Source organism: Anopheles darlingi, chromosome 2 (assembly GCF_943734745.1).
Source record: "Anopheles darlingi chromosome 2, idAnoDarlMG_H_01, whole genome shotgun sequence".
Lineage (NCBI taxonomy): Eukaryota > Metazoa > Arthropoda > Insecta > Diptera > Culicidae > Anopheles > Anopheles darlingi.
The window spans coordinates 22646482-22661902 of NC_064874.1; the positions used below are offsets into that span (position 1 = coordinate 22646482).

General features: G+C 50.3%; 2 protein-coding genes across 12 annotated transcripts in view; both read right to left on the bottom strand.

Moving 5' to 3' along the window:
* The window catches only part of LOC125950177 (dystrobrevin beta), a 35366-nt gene extending 27267 nt beyond the window's left edge, over positions 1-8099 (bottom strand). For 8 of the 9 annotated variants that reach the window (XR_007468704.1, XM_049677901.1, XM_049677900.1 and 5 more), the window contains exons 1-2: positions 7762-8099; positions 6637-7406 (exon numbers count right to left, since the gene is read on the bottom strand). The gene's annotated coding sequence lies outside the window, so the exon portion shown is untranslated. The remainder of the gene's footprint in view (positions 1-6636; positions 7407-7761) is intronic. The other variant, XM_049677894.1, reaches the window with a different exon arrangement.
* Positions 8100-8825: 726 nt separating this feature from the next.
* Positions 8826-14828, bottom strand: LOC125950186 (glutaminase kidney isoform, mitochondrial). Of its 3 annotated transcripts, none has more exons than XM_049677933.1 (4): positions 12032-13022; positions 11761-11857; positions 10119-11686; positions 8826-9257 (listed from the first exon to the last, which is right to left on the bottom strand). In XM_049677933.1, the coding sequence occupies exons 1-4, from the start codon at positions 12187-12189 to the stop codon at positions 8915-8917; spliced, it is 2166 nt and encodes a 721-aa protein (XP_049533890.1). In that variant the 5' UTR covers positions 12190-13022; the 3' UTR covers positions 8826-8914. The 3 variants fall into 3 exon arrangements, with proteins under 3 accessions (XP_049533890.1, XP_049533888.1, XP_049533889.1); XM_049677931.1 differs by lacking the exons at positions 8826-9257; positions 12032-13022 and adding exons at positions 13519-13605; positions 13815-14828 and having other exon boundaries at positions 9711-11686; XM_049677932.1 differs by lacking the exon at positions 8826-9257 and having other exon boundaries at positions 9711-11686; positions 12032-13018.
* Between the last annotated feature and the right edge of the window lie 593 nt (positions 14829-15421).

Here is a 15421-nt window from a genome sequence, read left to right on the forward strand (position 1 = left end):
GAGGATTCGTCTCCTTCATGGCGAATGGAATGCTCGATTCATTCAAACCGAATCAAACGAAGGGGGAGGAGGTAGAGGGACGTGCACGTGTCCAGCACAGGAACTGTTCGGTTCGGTTCGAAATGATTAAATTTCTATCACGAACAGAAGTCTTGGGGTCGGACCTGGACGGCCGGGCCGTCCGTCCAGTGTTGTTGTTCCAGGAGGGGTGCGGTGCCAGGTTGTTACATGACTTTCGACCTCCAGAAGAATGACAAATATGTGCTGTGCTTTTGGGGAGGGACCACGATTGATGTTTGATGCTGCTAGTAGACAACTTTTCGCTCTGTGCTTGTGTGTGTGTGTGTGTGTGCTCGTGTCATTTAACAAAAGCTTCGCCAACAATATGGCCGATAGATTGTGAAGAACAGCTTTTTCTGCTGCTGTCGCTGCTGCGTAGGGCTATGACTCATCGCGAAGAAAAATGGTCTTCGATTCTGAGATCATCTCTGAGGCCAATCCCGTGGGGCTCGTGACGTGTTATTTTATGATGACTACGACTATTTTCTTTTCGCCTTCTTTGTCTTTTGGAGAGGGCGGGGTGGGGAGAGGGGCTGCCCTTGCCTCTGATCCGGTTTCTTTATGTTGAGGTCTTTTAGGCGTTGTTATAGACACAGTAAGCGATTGATTAAGGGATCAGGCGCCATACGCGCATCAGCCGCCAGCCAGTTATCTGGCATCATCGTCGTCATCATCATCATCATCATCATCACCATCTCGCCATTACAATCTCTAGGATCTCGATGTGGCTAGTGACCACCGTTAGCCACCGTCCAAAGCATATAACGGTGGTGGTGTTGCCGAGCAGCCGAGTTTGCGATAAAATCTCGCATCAAATTCCGTCTCGGAATGACGTTTGGAAGATTCCATCTCTTTGTTGCGTCGCCATCGCGTCCCCATACCCGGTGACGATGTCTTCTAATGAATTGTTGAACTACGGTCGACGCGGTCATCACGTTTTTTTTTTTTTGCTCCATGCTGCATCGTGCTAGGCTGGTATGCTGTGAATTACAACAAACTGCGTCAAAAAGCTCCTGCCAAATGTCTTCTATTACAATCCCCTTCTCCGCGGCCCCTAAAGACAGGAAAGGCGTTTGCATGCAGACGCTCAAGCTCTGCACGCTCATTACGGGGCGCAAAAACCGAGTGACATTGTTTCGGTGTTGGCAGAGGAACAACACAGAGAACAGCATGAGCTGGAATGAGTTTCTTCAGCAAAATACGAACAAACAATACCGCCGCCCGCCAAGGATTTGATGAGTTCTGATGAACAGAAGAACAGTAGATGTGCGCAGTAGTAGATAGCAGCCGGGGCTTAGCTATTGTCTTGCCGTTCTTGCGAAGTAGCACAACGAGACGCATCTTAGAACCATTCTCTACGGTCCGTTCTTTGGTGACAATGGTTGGCCATTTTCTCCACCATCACGATACACACACACGACAAGGATGCTGGGGGGCGTCACGGCAGAGAACCAACAAAACGTAACCTACATTTATCTGGATCCCCAGCCCCGGGAACTGGAGCTTGGTTGAATCGTTGTTTTCTAGCAATTTGCTTGCTCCTTTCTTCCTTTCTTGCTGCTTCTTCAACAACAGCTACTGTTGGTGCTGCTACTACTGCTGCAATCGAAATGACATCGTTCCCATCTGCATCGAACGTAAACGGATGGAGGTGACCGTTTTCCCTAGGAGCGGGGAGAAGAAATGGTCCATTTTCCATCAGCTTCTTTTTCTCTGTCATCATTTTGCATCATCGCATCGTACGACGCCGCTAGTGTACCTGGTGACTATGTACGGGTTTTTCACGAACATCGGAGCTGTGCAATTTTGCACAGCAATGCGCGATCCGAAGATTACTCCGAAAAGCGGTCCACCCACCACCCACCACCAACATCATCATCATTATTATTATGATCAGCATGCTTAATGCTGCTGTTGCTGCTGCTGCTGCTGTTGCTCGTGGCCATCTTCCAATCAGTGCAGCGAGCGATGTATGCCTCTTGTTCTCTGTTCTTCTCGAAACGCTTCTCCTTGGAAGCATTATGTTGGTAATGTAAAGGATAAATACTTGTTGTTTCGGATCTCATCCCATGCTACATCTCGGAGTCATGTCATGGTGGTCCTTCAACCCACCACCCACCCACCATTATTTTGCCTGGGGGGGGAGGGGATGATCTGGATCATGTGGTGAGCATTTCACCTTGAGTTCGCGCCGCACGGTAGTGTTGGTATCAAAAGAGGACGCCGCCCATTTGCGTAGTCAGCATATCCTTGTTGGTTCCTCTATTCACACACACGCAGAGCGCACACTCTCTCTGGTAGTAGGTCAAAGGACAGAGGGTTGCCGTTCTTGATGTTCATTTCTGCGCTTTCTGCACCGCTTTTGTGCCACCAACCAAAGGATCAAAGGGTGAAGGTTATGTCAACTAATAAACAGTGAACGGAGCCGGTGTGGCCGTTGGGCCGTGGGCTTCCTCTTCTTCCTGCTCCCCGGGTTGATGAGTCTTGATCGACCTACCGACCGGCCACTCACAGCATCAGCACCGTGGTTTGGGGGTGAAACTTTTAAATATTTTAGCATTCAGCTTCTCATCCTCACCCGGTTGGGTTAGAATGAACGTGAGACAATTTAGATTGAGGACACGGCCGCTCGATAGAAAGAGCGAAAGCAATGGTGCATCCCACTGTCCTAGATAGCACGGGACTGAAAAACTAACGATTTTGCCAGAATCGTGACCGATTCCGGAGAAAGTACCGAGTTAGCGCGCCGGTTGCAGGGAACAAAATGAGGGCTCCTCAGCAAAATGACGTGCAAGTGCAAGAACGATCGTGCTCGATTGAGCTCGTTGGTCGGAACCATCGGTACCACTTGCGGAGATGACACTGATTGTCGGTTGGGTCAAGGCGGAACAGAGAGAGAGAAAGAGAGAGAGAGAGAGAGAGAGAGAGAGAGAGAGAGCGCCTTTCGTTTGGTAATGACTTTTCTTTGAAGAAAATGCAACCTTGCAAACGAACAGTGGCGTACTAGTGTCTGTGTTCATTGGATTGCTTTTCTTGAAAAGTGTCCCCGGGGGCGTGTTTATTTTAGTTTTTTGAGGTTTCGATTGGTTACCATTTTGTGACAACATAAAATTCCAATATTCAAATCTGGCCATAATCAGAACTTTGTCGGGGGTGGGAAGGAGGACACACACATCGCATAATCACTTCACTTGTTATTGGAAAACTTTGCTCACTCAAAGCAGGGTGTCAGGGGTGCTTGGCCGAGCTTCAAGAGCTTCCGTGTGGATCCGTGCACTTGAGTTTATGAACTCTCTCTCTCCATCTCTCCGTCACTCCGTCTCTCCGGTTTGTACCCTTTCGACGACGATCATTTTACAGCGCTTTGAGGGCACGACAGCACCCTCATCCTCTTTATCCTCCGGAAACGGTGGCGGAAGAAACTAGGGGAGAAGCACTAGCACAGTGGATGACAGTGGAAAAAAGTAATTAAATTGCGTCAATGTCGCGCCCAGTAGATAACGATCATCATCATCCTCATCCCAACGTCCTGCTGATGGTGGTGCTGGTGGTGGTATAACAAGAGTCACCACGAGCTAACCACTTTACTATTTGTCTTTCAACGGTACAGACACACGCCCGGGGGTCGAGAGGGAGTTGTTCAATATTTGCCATATGGAACGGTTCGAATCGTTGTTTAAACAAGCTCACCTACATCACAGAGAGCAGTTGCTCCCTGGCTCAAGGGTGACCGACCGGTTTTCTTTTCATTTTTTTCTCCTCCTTCCTTCCTCTGTTGTTTTGCATTTGCAAAGGGCACAGCACAGGTTTTTTGGGGAGGGGGCGATAGGGGATAAAAATGAATACCGATGAATTCGACGACGAGTTTTCCGAAATCGAAAACGGAATCTCGCGATAACTGGTGGCGGCGACGAAGACTAAGGCGACGACGCTACGTCTAGGTCGCTGGAGATTTATGCAGAACAGCTCCGTCGTAGGGTTCCGGTTTTTTTTGTTTTTCTGTTTTCTGCTTTTCTGTCGCTAGACACTAAGAAGATTCCGTCTCCGATAGCAAGGTCACAGTCGCCATCAAGTTTGGGGAGGAAAGCAAAGTCCCTCATCCGCATTTTTGTTGCGTTTCACTATTTCTCAAACAACAACCGTAGAACAACTTGGCGCCTCTAGCGAAGTGCGAAGTTGAAGAACTTTTGCTTCGCCCACAACGGCGAGGGCCACTGCTAATGCTTGGGCCGCGGGATGGGCTTTTTATGATCTTTCTTCTCTAATTTTCAGCCCGACAGCAAACGACCAAAGTTTGGAAGTTCCAAGTTCCATCTGCTTCGCATGCTGCTGGTGCTGCTCCCAGTGGAGTGATAAAATCAAAAGAATTTCTTGCTGCTGCTTCTGCTGCTGCTGCTGGTTGGGCACTTGGCCGCGGGGCCGGTCAGGACACGGGATGTGTTTTATGCGAGAACAATACTGCGGTCATTTCACGGTGCCCGGAGCACCGAGGGGATGGCGCGTTTGTTTCGCTGACGATGGAATTATTGTTTAAAGTTTGCAGCACAGATTTTATTGATTTCAATTCGATTCCTAATGGTCAAGGCCGTTGTTTGGATGCCCAAAATGGATGCCATTTTGGCGGGCCGATTTGATGCTGATAGAAACGAACGATAATGTTGTGCCAATTGAATGTGTCTTTCTGGGGATGGAAAAGTTTTTCAACCAAAATTTAGAAAATGCTCATCGCAGGAGGAAAATTCTATTTTTCCCTGATAATATCTTCGTGGGAGTTAGGCTCTTGGGCGGCATCACTCGGCGTGACCCAGATGCGGAAACGCGCGGAACACTTGTCGCGCACTAGGCGAGAAGGAAATTATATTCCCGGTAGGAAATGGAGCGGCATCAAACGGCATTCTCATTTGCTCGCGCATTTCCTTTCCACACACGAGAGAGGCCCCCGGTGGAGGGGGCTTCATATGGGGAGGTCACACAAAAGGGAGGGGGGGGGGGTGCACCCCGAGAGAAACACCCCCGTTTTCTTCGCGCGATGCGACGCTTAATGTTCTTTTATCTCTCTTTCGCTCTGTCTCTCTCTCTCTCTCCAGCATCCAGTCCAGCATCCCAGAGTGCAGCATGTTCCAAGCACCTAAAGGGGGGCTGGGCTGCGCTCGCCGTATGCACATTCAGCTAAAGTGGGTTCCCCAAGTGGTGGGTTCTTTCGGACAATCGTAAGGCCTTTGTCGTGTTGCGGGAGTGCGCGGCATGTGGAAAGGAGAAACACACACACACACACGAGCTGCTGCCGATTGTAACACCGACGTCGACGACGCAGCACAAAACTGGTTCTCTGGTACCGTGGAGGTCCCGGCCAACAACAACCAGCCACGGACCGGCCCTCGGACCGTCGGTCCAGGGGTTCATGTTTCCCGATATTTCACTCCGACGCTGAACGAGAATGCGTCCATCGGGTGGAGGAACAACAATCGACAGCCACCCATGGGGGGGGGGGGGGGGGGGGGCATGTACGCAAGTGCGACCCATACACACACACAGACCGTGGTCTCATACCTTGGGGGTGTGGATGGTGGTACCAGAAAGGGAAAAGAATGTTTTCATAGGAAATTCGAGAACGAAAACGCACCTCAGCGGTGGGGCTCGGTTCGGTAGTGAGAAGTGAGAAGGCGAGCCTCCATCAGCAAGCTCACGCGGCGCTTCTCACCGAGGGCCTTTCTCTCACGCCGCCCTAGCATCATTCCGGGAATTTATGCATTCAAGTTTAAAAGGGTGAGGTTTCCTACTTGGATTCTGGTTGGAATTATGCTTTATGTGCTGGTATCTACTCTATCTACCCCTCTCACTAGAGAGGGTACCAGGGAGCATCAAGTGCATCATCGTAGACGGCACACGCGATTAGAACGCTATTTTTGGGAGCCAGCTCTCTTCCCGGTTGCGCTTCCCCAAATCAAAGTACACATTGATAACGCGCTGATGATCGGTGAAGAGAGACCAGACCACCGGCCGGCGCACCCCGCTCCAATTATCAAGGGAAGCAGCGTAAGGTGGACGTCGTCGTCGTCGTCGTCGTTGGAGCTGCCCAGAGCTTTTATCTTATCGGGTCTGGGTCTGGGCTCACTCGAATCTGACGTTTCACGCACACGCGCACAACCGTGCAGCGACCCAGCAGCGGCGCGACACCGGAGACGGTGGCGATGGAGGATGGTGGAGGACGTTCCATTCCATCGCACACGCACCAGTACCGCGTACTGCAACAGAACGACGCGCCCGCCAGAACGGGTAGAGGTGGCGACGATACCACCCCTTGACTCATTAACTCGTGTACTTGTCGTTTGGCGTGTGGAGAGAGAGAGAGAAGAGAGAGTGAATCACGGGGGCCACACTGCCAGGAGACACCGCGGTGCGACGCGTATTTTGGGTATTCAAATGAGGCAACGACTTTTCAATATCGCACCATCCCGCTCTGACTCACATGATACGCAGTTTGGTTTCGCAGGACATTCGATACGTTTCGCTCCGCACGCCGAAGCAACCGGGAAGAATCGATTTTACCTGGCGCTACCCAAAATCCCAAATTACCTGTTCCGCCGGTTCGCTGGTTGTGGTGGTAGTGGTGGTGGTGTTGCTGCTGGAGGACGACGCGACGCACAGACTACTGGAGTCAGGTTTGGCTTGGGTTCGCTTGTTTCGCCCCGGAAAAGGACTCTCGGTCTCGGATGGAATCCTTCTCAGCACACAGTAGGCCTAGTAGGATGAGGATTTGCTGGCACAGTAGGCCTGGATGATGCGAACGCACGCGTTCCTTTACGCGTTTACGCTTACACACGGCGGGCACACATCACACACCACATTCACCGCTGCTGCTGCTGCTGCTGCTGTTCCCTCTCGGGGTCACACACAATCGCACTCATTCATCCGGGTTTCACGCGAAGGGAGGGAAGAATGGACGGAGGAAGGAGACGGCCGGGGCCGAGAGTGGTTTACGAGAAGTGCGAGCGTCGCGCTGAGCGTTGCATTCGCTGCGCTGCTACGGACACGGAGACGACGTGTGTTTGCGCTGAGATTGCAATCCAGGCAAATCGATTTCCGGCTCCCCGTCTGACACACACACACTCGGCGCGGGATGGTGGACACACACGCGCTCGCGCGGAAGAGGGAAAGGCGAGAGGAAGGGAGCTTTTTCACTTTTACGCCTCACTCCACCTTAGCGCCAGCAGACATCTCCAGCAACGCACGTCCGCGCCTTGGCGATTGAGGGGTCGTGTAGTGGGGTCGAGTAGGCTATGCGTGACGATTCCGCGCACACAACACGCAGCAGCCCACAAGCGAGAACGGGAGCGACGGCGGAACTGGAGAGCGTGTGCGAGAGTGAGAGAGAAAGAGAGAGAGAGCGAGGTAATGGAAATGAGAAGCAAGAAGAGGCCGCATGCAATGCCTACTATACACAACACCAAAGGCCAAAGCGATGCCTTCATTCGAAAAGAGGTAACACCACAGGGATTCCCCCATCAATGGAGAGAGGTGATTTTTAGAAGCTTCGATTGATCAAAAGCGAACTGAAGGGGGCAGAGGGGGCTGGTTGGGCGCAGTGTCCTAGTTGAGGAATTTCTTTTCCAAGAAGGACCACTATGCTCCCCCGAAATGCGTATGCTAAACACCAACAACAACAACAACAACACCAATTGTGCAACCTGTTTTCATTACCTATGTGCACACCACCTTGCTTGTTTCTGCCGATATTCACTTCACGGCTGCGGTTTTCACGAAAGGACACACCCGCGCACAGGACGTTCAGGATCGTTCTCACGAAAGCTCTATCACTGTTCGGGATAATCGCCCATAGTCGGATGTCGGGTAGTGGGGCGGATAGTTATCCTTATTTATGTTTTAGCCTCAAACACGCACACGCTGCCGCAACGAGCAACGAGACAAACGGACAACGGCTAACGGCACAAGATCCGCGTCTCACGACCGCTGAGATGAGAATAATGGCGGCGGAGAGGAAATGAATGGGACGATGCACGAGAGAATAATATGGAATATGGAGGGATGAATTGAGAAGAGAAAATGGTGTGCGCATCGCGCGCGAGAGCATAACGAGAGCAACATAGCAACAGACCCATCTGGCCAGGTGGTATAACGTTGAATATCCCGCGGCACATTGGATGCGTTTCGTTGCGAACGTTTCGTTTTAAACAGATGCTCGGGAGACTACTTAAGTTGAAATTGTGGTATTGTTTATTTTTAATTTTCAGTACAAATCCAGTTTTGAATAAGATGTTTTTTGTTTTTTAAGTTTTCTGTTTTCGACTGTTACTTTTATTGAAGTTTTTTAAATTGGATTTTTGATTGACGAAAATACATGTATACATTTCACTTAAATTTTATGTATTGTATTATTCCATAATGTTGTTAATCACACGTGAAAATATCGTTTCCGTGGAATGAAATGTAACGAAAGAAAATTGGTTGTTAAATAAATTTAATGTTGGTTCTTTTCATTTAGATTATTTATGTATTTCGTTTCAGATTATTTATGTTAGATTACCTTTTTATATACTTTTTATGTACTTAACATACAGTTTTACATAAGTATATTGCACTCTGTAAATAGCAAAAAATAAATATTCCCTATGAAAACGGTTTTACTAAACAGAGTTTGAAAATATTATCAAATAATTCTGTTTGAGTCACATGCAAGTTCTCTTTTATTATGACGGGTTTTAATCAATCAAGATATTACGCAATTACATTTACGATTTCTGAACACAACATACCAATTTTTAGATTAATAGTGTTTATTGTAAGAAATGGATGCTCGCTCTCGCTTATCGTTTAATCGAAATCAATCAACGCTTCACTCTGGTGCCTGTACTGTTATGTACAGGAGGCCATGGTCCGGATCTGTGCTAATGATCGCCTCATTCTTACGCGTCCGCACGCGCAACATAAGAAACTCATCCTCCGGATCGATCGTACGCAGGAAGTAGCCGGCTTTATCCTTCAGGCTAGCATACAGCCCGGCTGCCGTTACCGTATCCTCGGTGTTCTCGAGCGTCGATCGAACCGGAAGCCCATCCACATTCATAACGATCACCTGCTGCACCAACCGTACCTTGCGGATGCGCTCGAAGCAATGATCGATGTACTTGGCCTCGATATCCTCCGGTTCCGGTTCCGGCTCGGATGGCGGTGGAACACTCGGCGGTTTTTCCTACAAAATCCCAGAGAACTAGATGAAAAGTCAGATTGTTGGTGCACGCTGCGCAATCGATACCATTTCCGGACGTCTCAACGGTTACCACAAGACTGCATGCTAGACCGCAACGCTGGTTTCTAATGCGCCTAGAAAATCGGTTCCATAATTTTGTCTATTGATCCTAGACATGACAACAACCAGGTGGCAAAGGGGACGATATGCTAATTCCTGCCTCCCCTCATTGAGGGTGTCATAGGACATATGTTTGTCGGCGGCGGCGGCAGCACCGCATACACCGCAAATTGAAAGTTTGTTTTACGCTCCCGCTAATGGGTTTCTAATTTTTCTGTTTATTGATGTCTGGCAACCCCTTTCGATTGGTACTAGAACTATCCTAGACGAAGGGAGCGAATGCTACACAGATAGAACGCAATACACCCGAGGGGAATGGATGTTGTATATATGCAGTCTCCGTCGGAGGGATTTATTGATGGATATCCTTCACGTTACAATTTGACTTTATCGTTTGCATATAATTGACGTGACAGTGAAGCATGACACATTGCTGATGATGATGATGATGATGGTGACGGTGTGCGTGGTGGTACATGAGAACATGAGAACTAACATCTAGTTGAAGAATATTAACTGTAGAAGGGGGGAAACCCCCATCTAGGGGTTCGCTACCTATAGGGTTATCGCACAGATACATTATTGTCGTCGTTATTATTACTATAGTAAGTCATTACACTAACAACGTCGTGCTCGCACTTGAGTGCTAGTGAGATTCAGCGTACAGATTCGATCCACTTAAGTTAAGATATCCGATCCCTTCGTGCCTTTCGAGTCCTTCCCGCTCGACGCATCACTATCCTGATCCGAATTGTAGCCCGTTTCCGCCGTTCCGTTGGTCGCCGTTGTCTCACTTCCTTGCGTCGCCTTCTGTACCTTCTCTTCCCACTGTTTCAGCAAGGCGACGACGTCCTCGTGTCCGAACGTTTCCGCCTCATCGACCGGCCGGTTACCCCAGCGATCTTTCGGATTGTGCGGTACCCCGCAGTGTTCGAGCAGGAACCGGACACACTCGAAGTGTCCCTCGGCGCTGGCCAGATGCAGCGCCGTACGTCCATCGTAATCCGACAGCGTAATGTCCATGCCCGAAAGCTTGTGGCGTCGCAACGCCGTCACATCACCGATGGCGGCCGAAAACAGAAGGTTGACCACCGAGAGGCCCTTCGTTTCGTACCGGTGCCGGCGAGGATCCTTCTTGTTCGAACCGTGCTTCAAGTTGTCGTACAGATGGAAGTTGAACACGTCGACCAGCTCTTTGCAGAACTGCACACCACGGCAACTGTTGCCGAGGGGATCGAGTGGTGGCGACCACATGAACATGCCCATCACATTCGGAATGACTAGCATCACACCACCGGACACGCCCGATTTTGCCGGCAGTCCAACTTTGAACGCAAACTGACCACTGAAGTCGTACATACCGCACGAGTGCATCAGCGAGAGGACATCGCGTACGTTCTCCGATCCTAGCACCCGTTCCTCGGTCAACGGACAGATGCCACCGTTGGCGAGGGTCGCGGCAACGACGGACAGCGTATCGCAGGTTGCCTCCATCGAGCAGATCTGGAAGTAAAAGTCCATACACTCGCGCAGGTTCGCCTTCTCGGGGTAACACTTGTGCTCGCGCATATAGAACCCGAGCGCATAGTTCCGATCGGCGGCTTCCCGTTCCGACAGGAAGACGGAATTGTTAAACCCGAGCGGCTCATTACCCGCCATCCGGCTGAACCACGATTGGGCGTAATCGAACTTCTCGGCCAGTGTCATCTCCGGGTGGACGAGCGTCTTCAGCAGCGAGCAGGTCAGGATCGCACCCGCATTGATCATCGGATTGTGCGGTTTCTTCTCGTAGTCCAGTACGAGCTCGTTAAAATTCCGGCCACTCGGTTCCTGGCCGATGTACTGGTGGACAACTTGAGCGCCCAGCTTTTCTAGCGCGATCGCGTACGTCAACGGTTTGCTGCAGCTTTGCAGCGTGAAGTTGACCGCGGTGTCACCGATCGAGAACCGTTGGCCATCGATCGTGCACACGCTAACGCCCCAGTAGTCGGGGTTGACGCGAGAAAGCTGCGGGATGTAGGTGGCCACTTTGCCGTCGGTGTTGCTCTTGCACTTCCAGTAGATCTCCTCGATGTCCTTGGTGAAGCCTTGGAAGTCGGGCACGACGAACTGGTGCCGGAAGGCGCGCGCAATCAGGACGATGTTTGGGGCAATGACCGCCTTGAACGTTTCCTCGTTCAGTTGCTGCGTGTGCGGTGAACCGTGCTCGTAGTTGTTCAGTTTGTGCACACGCTTCAGGTTATCCATCATCTCCTGGATGCGGGGATCCGTCCGCCGGATACCGATCGTACGGAGTTCCTGTGTGGGCACAATACACAGTTTAAGGACATGGCAGCTAGACACAAACCGTCAAGTCACGTGACGGAACTTACCGCAAGAAACTTTCCCATGTTGACCGTGTTCGTTTCCTTGTTTTTGAACATCTGGAACAGCTGATCCTCGGAGTGTTTCTTGTCCGAATCCCGTTGCCTAAAAAGGGAACACGGAAACGAAAGATGGTCGAGAGATTAGCCGGGCTCACTGACTACGGTCACGGCTGGTTCGTCGCTTCTGTTCAAGACACGCTACTGGAAACTTCTAGACTCTGTTTTGCTACTGCATCGATTCACTATCACCAACGGCACAGCCCCTGGCCCACCGTACCTCACGAAATTGGCCAACAACTTGACGAAGGCTTCTCGCTGCTGTGGCGTCACTTCATTGCTCTTCGTGCGGGACAACCGTTCGGCTGCATCACAAAGCACGTCCTCACGATCCGTATCCTGTTCGTCCATTAGGTTTCCCATGGTATCCAGCGTCATCGTGATACACTATTGTTGTTCTTCACTTTCGCACAAGCTACCACTTTTCAAGACACTCTTTTCACTCGCTTCCAATTTCACACCCTTCCTGGAGGTGGTCCTTATCCGATGGCGCCAGGTGGTTGACTATCGGTGGTTTCGCAGCCACTCGGGGCTTTTTATTCGATTCGAGCCGTCGATCGCCTTGATCTCACCGGGCGAAACGAAAAACATGTTCTCGTAATAACTCAGCTACGATTGGAAGGTGTGTGTGCGGTTGTGTGTCGGTGTGGTTAAAGGTGTGATATGAGTAGGATCACAGCCCGCAAGATATCTACGCCGACGATTGTTGATCGTTGATGATGCGACACATTAGCAACATTTCTCTCTATCTTTATCGACGCATCGTCGGAAGGGGATTTGGTTTGATTCGTTATTCGTTTATGGTCTCGTTAGCTCTAGATCGCGGAAACGTCATTCGCTCTGTTGCCAATCGAACGGTAACGGCAAGAAGGGTTTGCGAGGCTTGTGCGCGCCATTAAGCCGCATTAAATGGCAATCGGATGCTAACGATCTGATCTGATCAATATTTGGCCCGATGGTTAGTTGGAGGATGGCGCGTGAGTGTACTACGCGAGTTGGATAAGATGCTGTATTACATGATGGCGGACAAATATCGATCCAGCTACGCAAATGTAGCTCTCTCTCTATCTCTATTCTATCTCGTTTTGGCTTCTTCGTGAAAACATCGTCAACGGTCATCCGCACTAGACATCCGACGTAGAAGGGCTCGTCTTACGTTATGCTCAACATTCCCATTCGCGTTGTTTACCCATAAATCTGTATAGCACGCGCGTGAGACCCACACTCGTCCGACGACGGGTCAACATTCTACGTCACCGTACTCCTGCCAGTGCAAAAGAATGTGTGAATCAGCTGACAATGGCGCCTATGACGTATCAAGTGTACTACGAGTCAATGTTTATGTTTCTAGTGCTGGTTTGTGGTCCAGTTGCTGCTGCTCCGACTGGTGGTGTGAGTAAACTCGCCGTCTGACTATCAACAACAGAAGATGGTACGACCGCACGGCTAATCTTAGACGGTGCGGAACCTTTCAACGCTTTCTGCCAACAACCGCCGTCGCTAGGGAGACGAATGCACTACGTCAAACCTCAGCAACCAGTTTAATGCGGTGCGTGATGTTGACGCGTTTTGGTATCCAAAATTCCGGCGGCGTGTGGCCACCCGGAGGCAACCCTTCCTTAATCACTCCGTCATCGTCCGCTGGTCACGTGAGGCGTGAGTGTGACGATGGCGTGCCGGAGTATTATTCGTTCGCGCAATACTTACTCTTCCATCTGTGGCGGTGGTCTCTTTCGATCGACATTGTAGAATGCAGCCTTGTCGCGCGTGTCGTACGATGAGAGATGGTAGAATCTGGAAGGAGAAAAGTCAAAAGTCGCAACGGTGTTTTAGCAGTCAATATCAACCATCCAGTATCCAAATTGAACTGCATCGAATCAGTTTGGTCCGACATTCGATGATTCAACGGGGACACCGTGTCTATGGGTGGCCTCGGGCATGATGGTGGCGCACAATGTGCGACCGCATTTGGGAAGGATATCGTGCTTTAAGACTCTAATTACCTGCTTCTGAGACTGTTACCGGGTGCCGGCGCTTCAGCGCTAATGATTGGCTGCTGCGGCAGCTGCTGCTGCTGCTGCTGCTGTGGTGAAGCCAACCCAAATGATCTACTTCTGTGGCTAACGATGCCCGCCGTAACGCCACATTGTAGCTGATGTGTGAAGTTCGAGAAATTCACACAAAAGCGCGAGATGTTCATTACGGAATTTGTTCGTTCTCGGATTGTCGGGTCGAGTAAGCTTCGAACTAGCTTCGAGCTAAACTAGACTAATGGCCCTACGGGGCGCGGTGTAGGATGTTGACCTTTCGTTTAACTTTTTAGGGGCGACGCCGTAACGCTGGAAAATCGATTATCCTGCTAGTAAAGAAACACACCCGCGGACGACAGTGTCACCGAGGACTTTACACTGAGCGACGAGTACACGCGAGGGCTTGCTTTTTATGGCACACCACGAAAGAGGATACTACAGCAACGAGTGATAATCGAATCCTTGCCGTGTCACTATCACTTAGTGCTGCTGCAAGTTGATGGAGTACTGTCCACGCGACAGCAAATTGATGGCAATCACGTCAGTTAAGTAATCACGGCATCCATCCACCTCCTCGCAAGGATAGATTGATGGTGAAGTGATGCTCTCAACTTTAGAAGGACTCGCAGGATAGGCACACTCTCTGCGGTTCTAGATTCTCACCACAGTGCACCTTATCGCTCAAACACGTGCCCACGCACTTTCGCTCTCACTGAGTGTGCTGTTCACGAGTTCAACACTGGACCTGCGCCTGCCTGCCTGTCTGCCTGTCTGCCGTTCTATGATGTCGTCCCTCTTCGGCGATGAGTTGGGTATTACTGAACGGGAATGAGTGTTCTTTCGCTCTAGGGCCGTGGTGTATATGGTTAGGTGTGGTTGTGTGCTGGTGCGTGATAAGATAAAAACAAAAAACACCCTCAAAAAAATACTTTCATTAAACACGAACCGTGGACAGCACGCACGCACGCACTGGGAATTCACGTTGGCGTGCTACTGGGGCGCTCGTGTTTGTTCTTGAGTTAGTAAGAGGCACGAGGTTTGGCCGGTGGCCTGTGTTTCACTGAGTTTTTTCGTATACGTAATCGGGATAAAATGAGCATCAAATGAGATATTTACGGAGAGAGAACGGCAGAGAGTGGCTTGTGGGGTGCTGCTGGAGCTTATCTAAAGTGTGGGGGGAGCTGACTGCAAGTAGCCTCCCGCTACGCTCTAGAAAGCGCAGCAGAGTCCAGAATGCGAGCGGAAAGTGAGACCTAAACTTGAACAAGTAAATAGCACAATTTACTATACTGCAACACTAGGATGATATTGCCAAAGCCACCCACTAGCTCATGCCACACTGACCGACTGTCTGACTCACGCATATCTTGCGTCTTTCGATGTGATCGTGAAACAAACATTTTCATGGTCAAGGCATTTGCGAGTCATTCTCTCCACGCCGCAAGAATCGTGCCTGGTGCGTATTTAAATCTGTGTATCTTCACACCTGCCACCGTTTCTCAGACGTTGGGATTTTGTAAATTCTAATTCACGAACTGGCACGCGGATACGGTCAGACAGTGGTGGCGCGGATCGGTGGG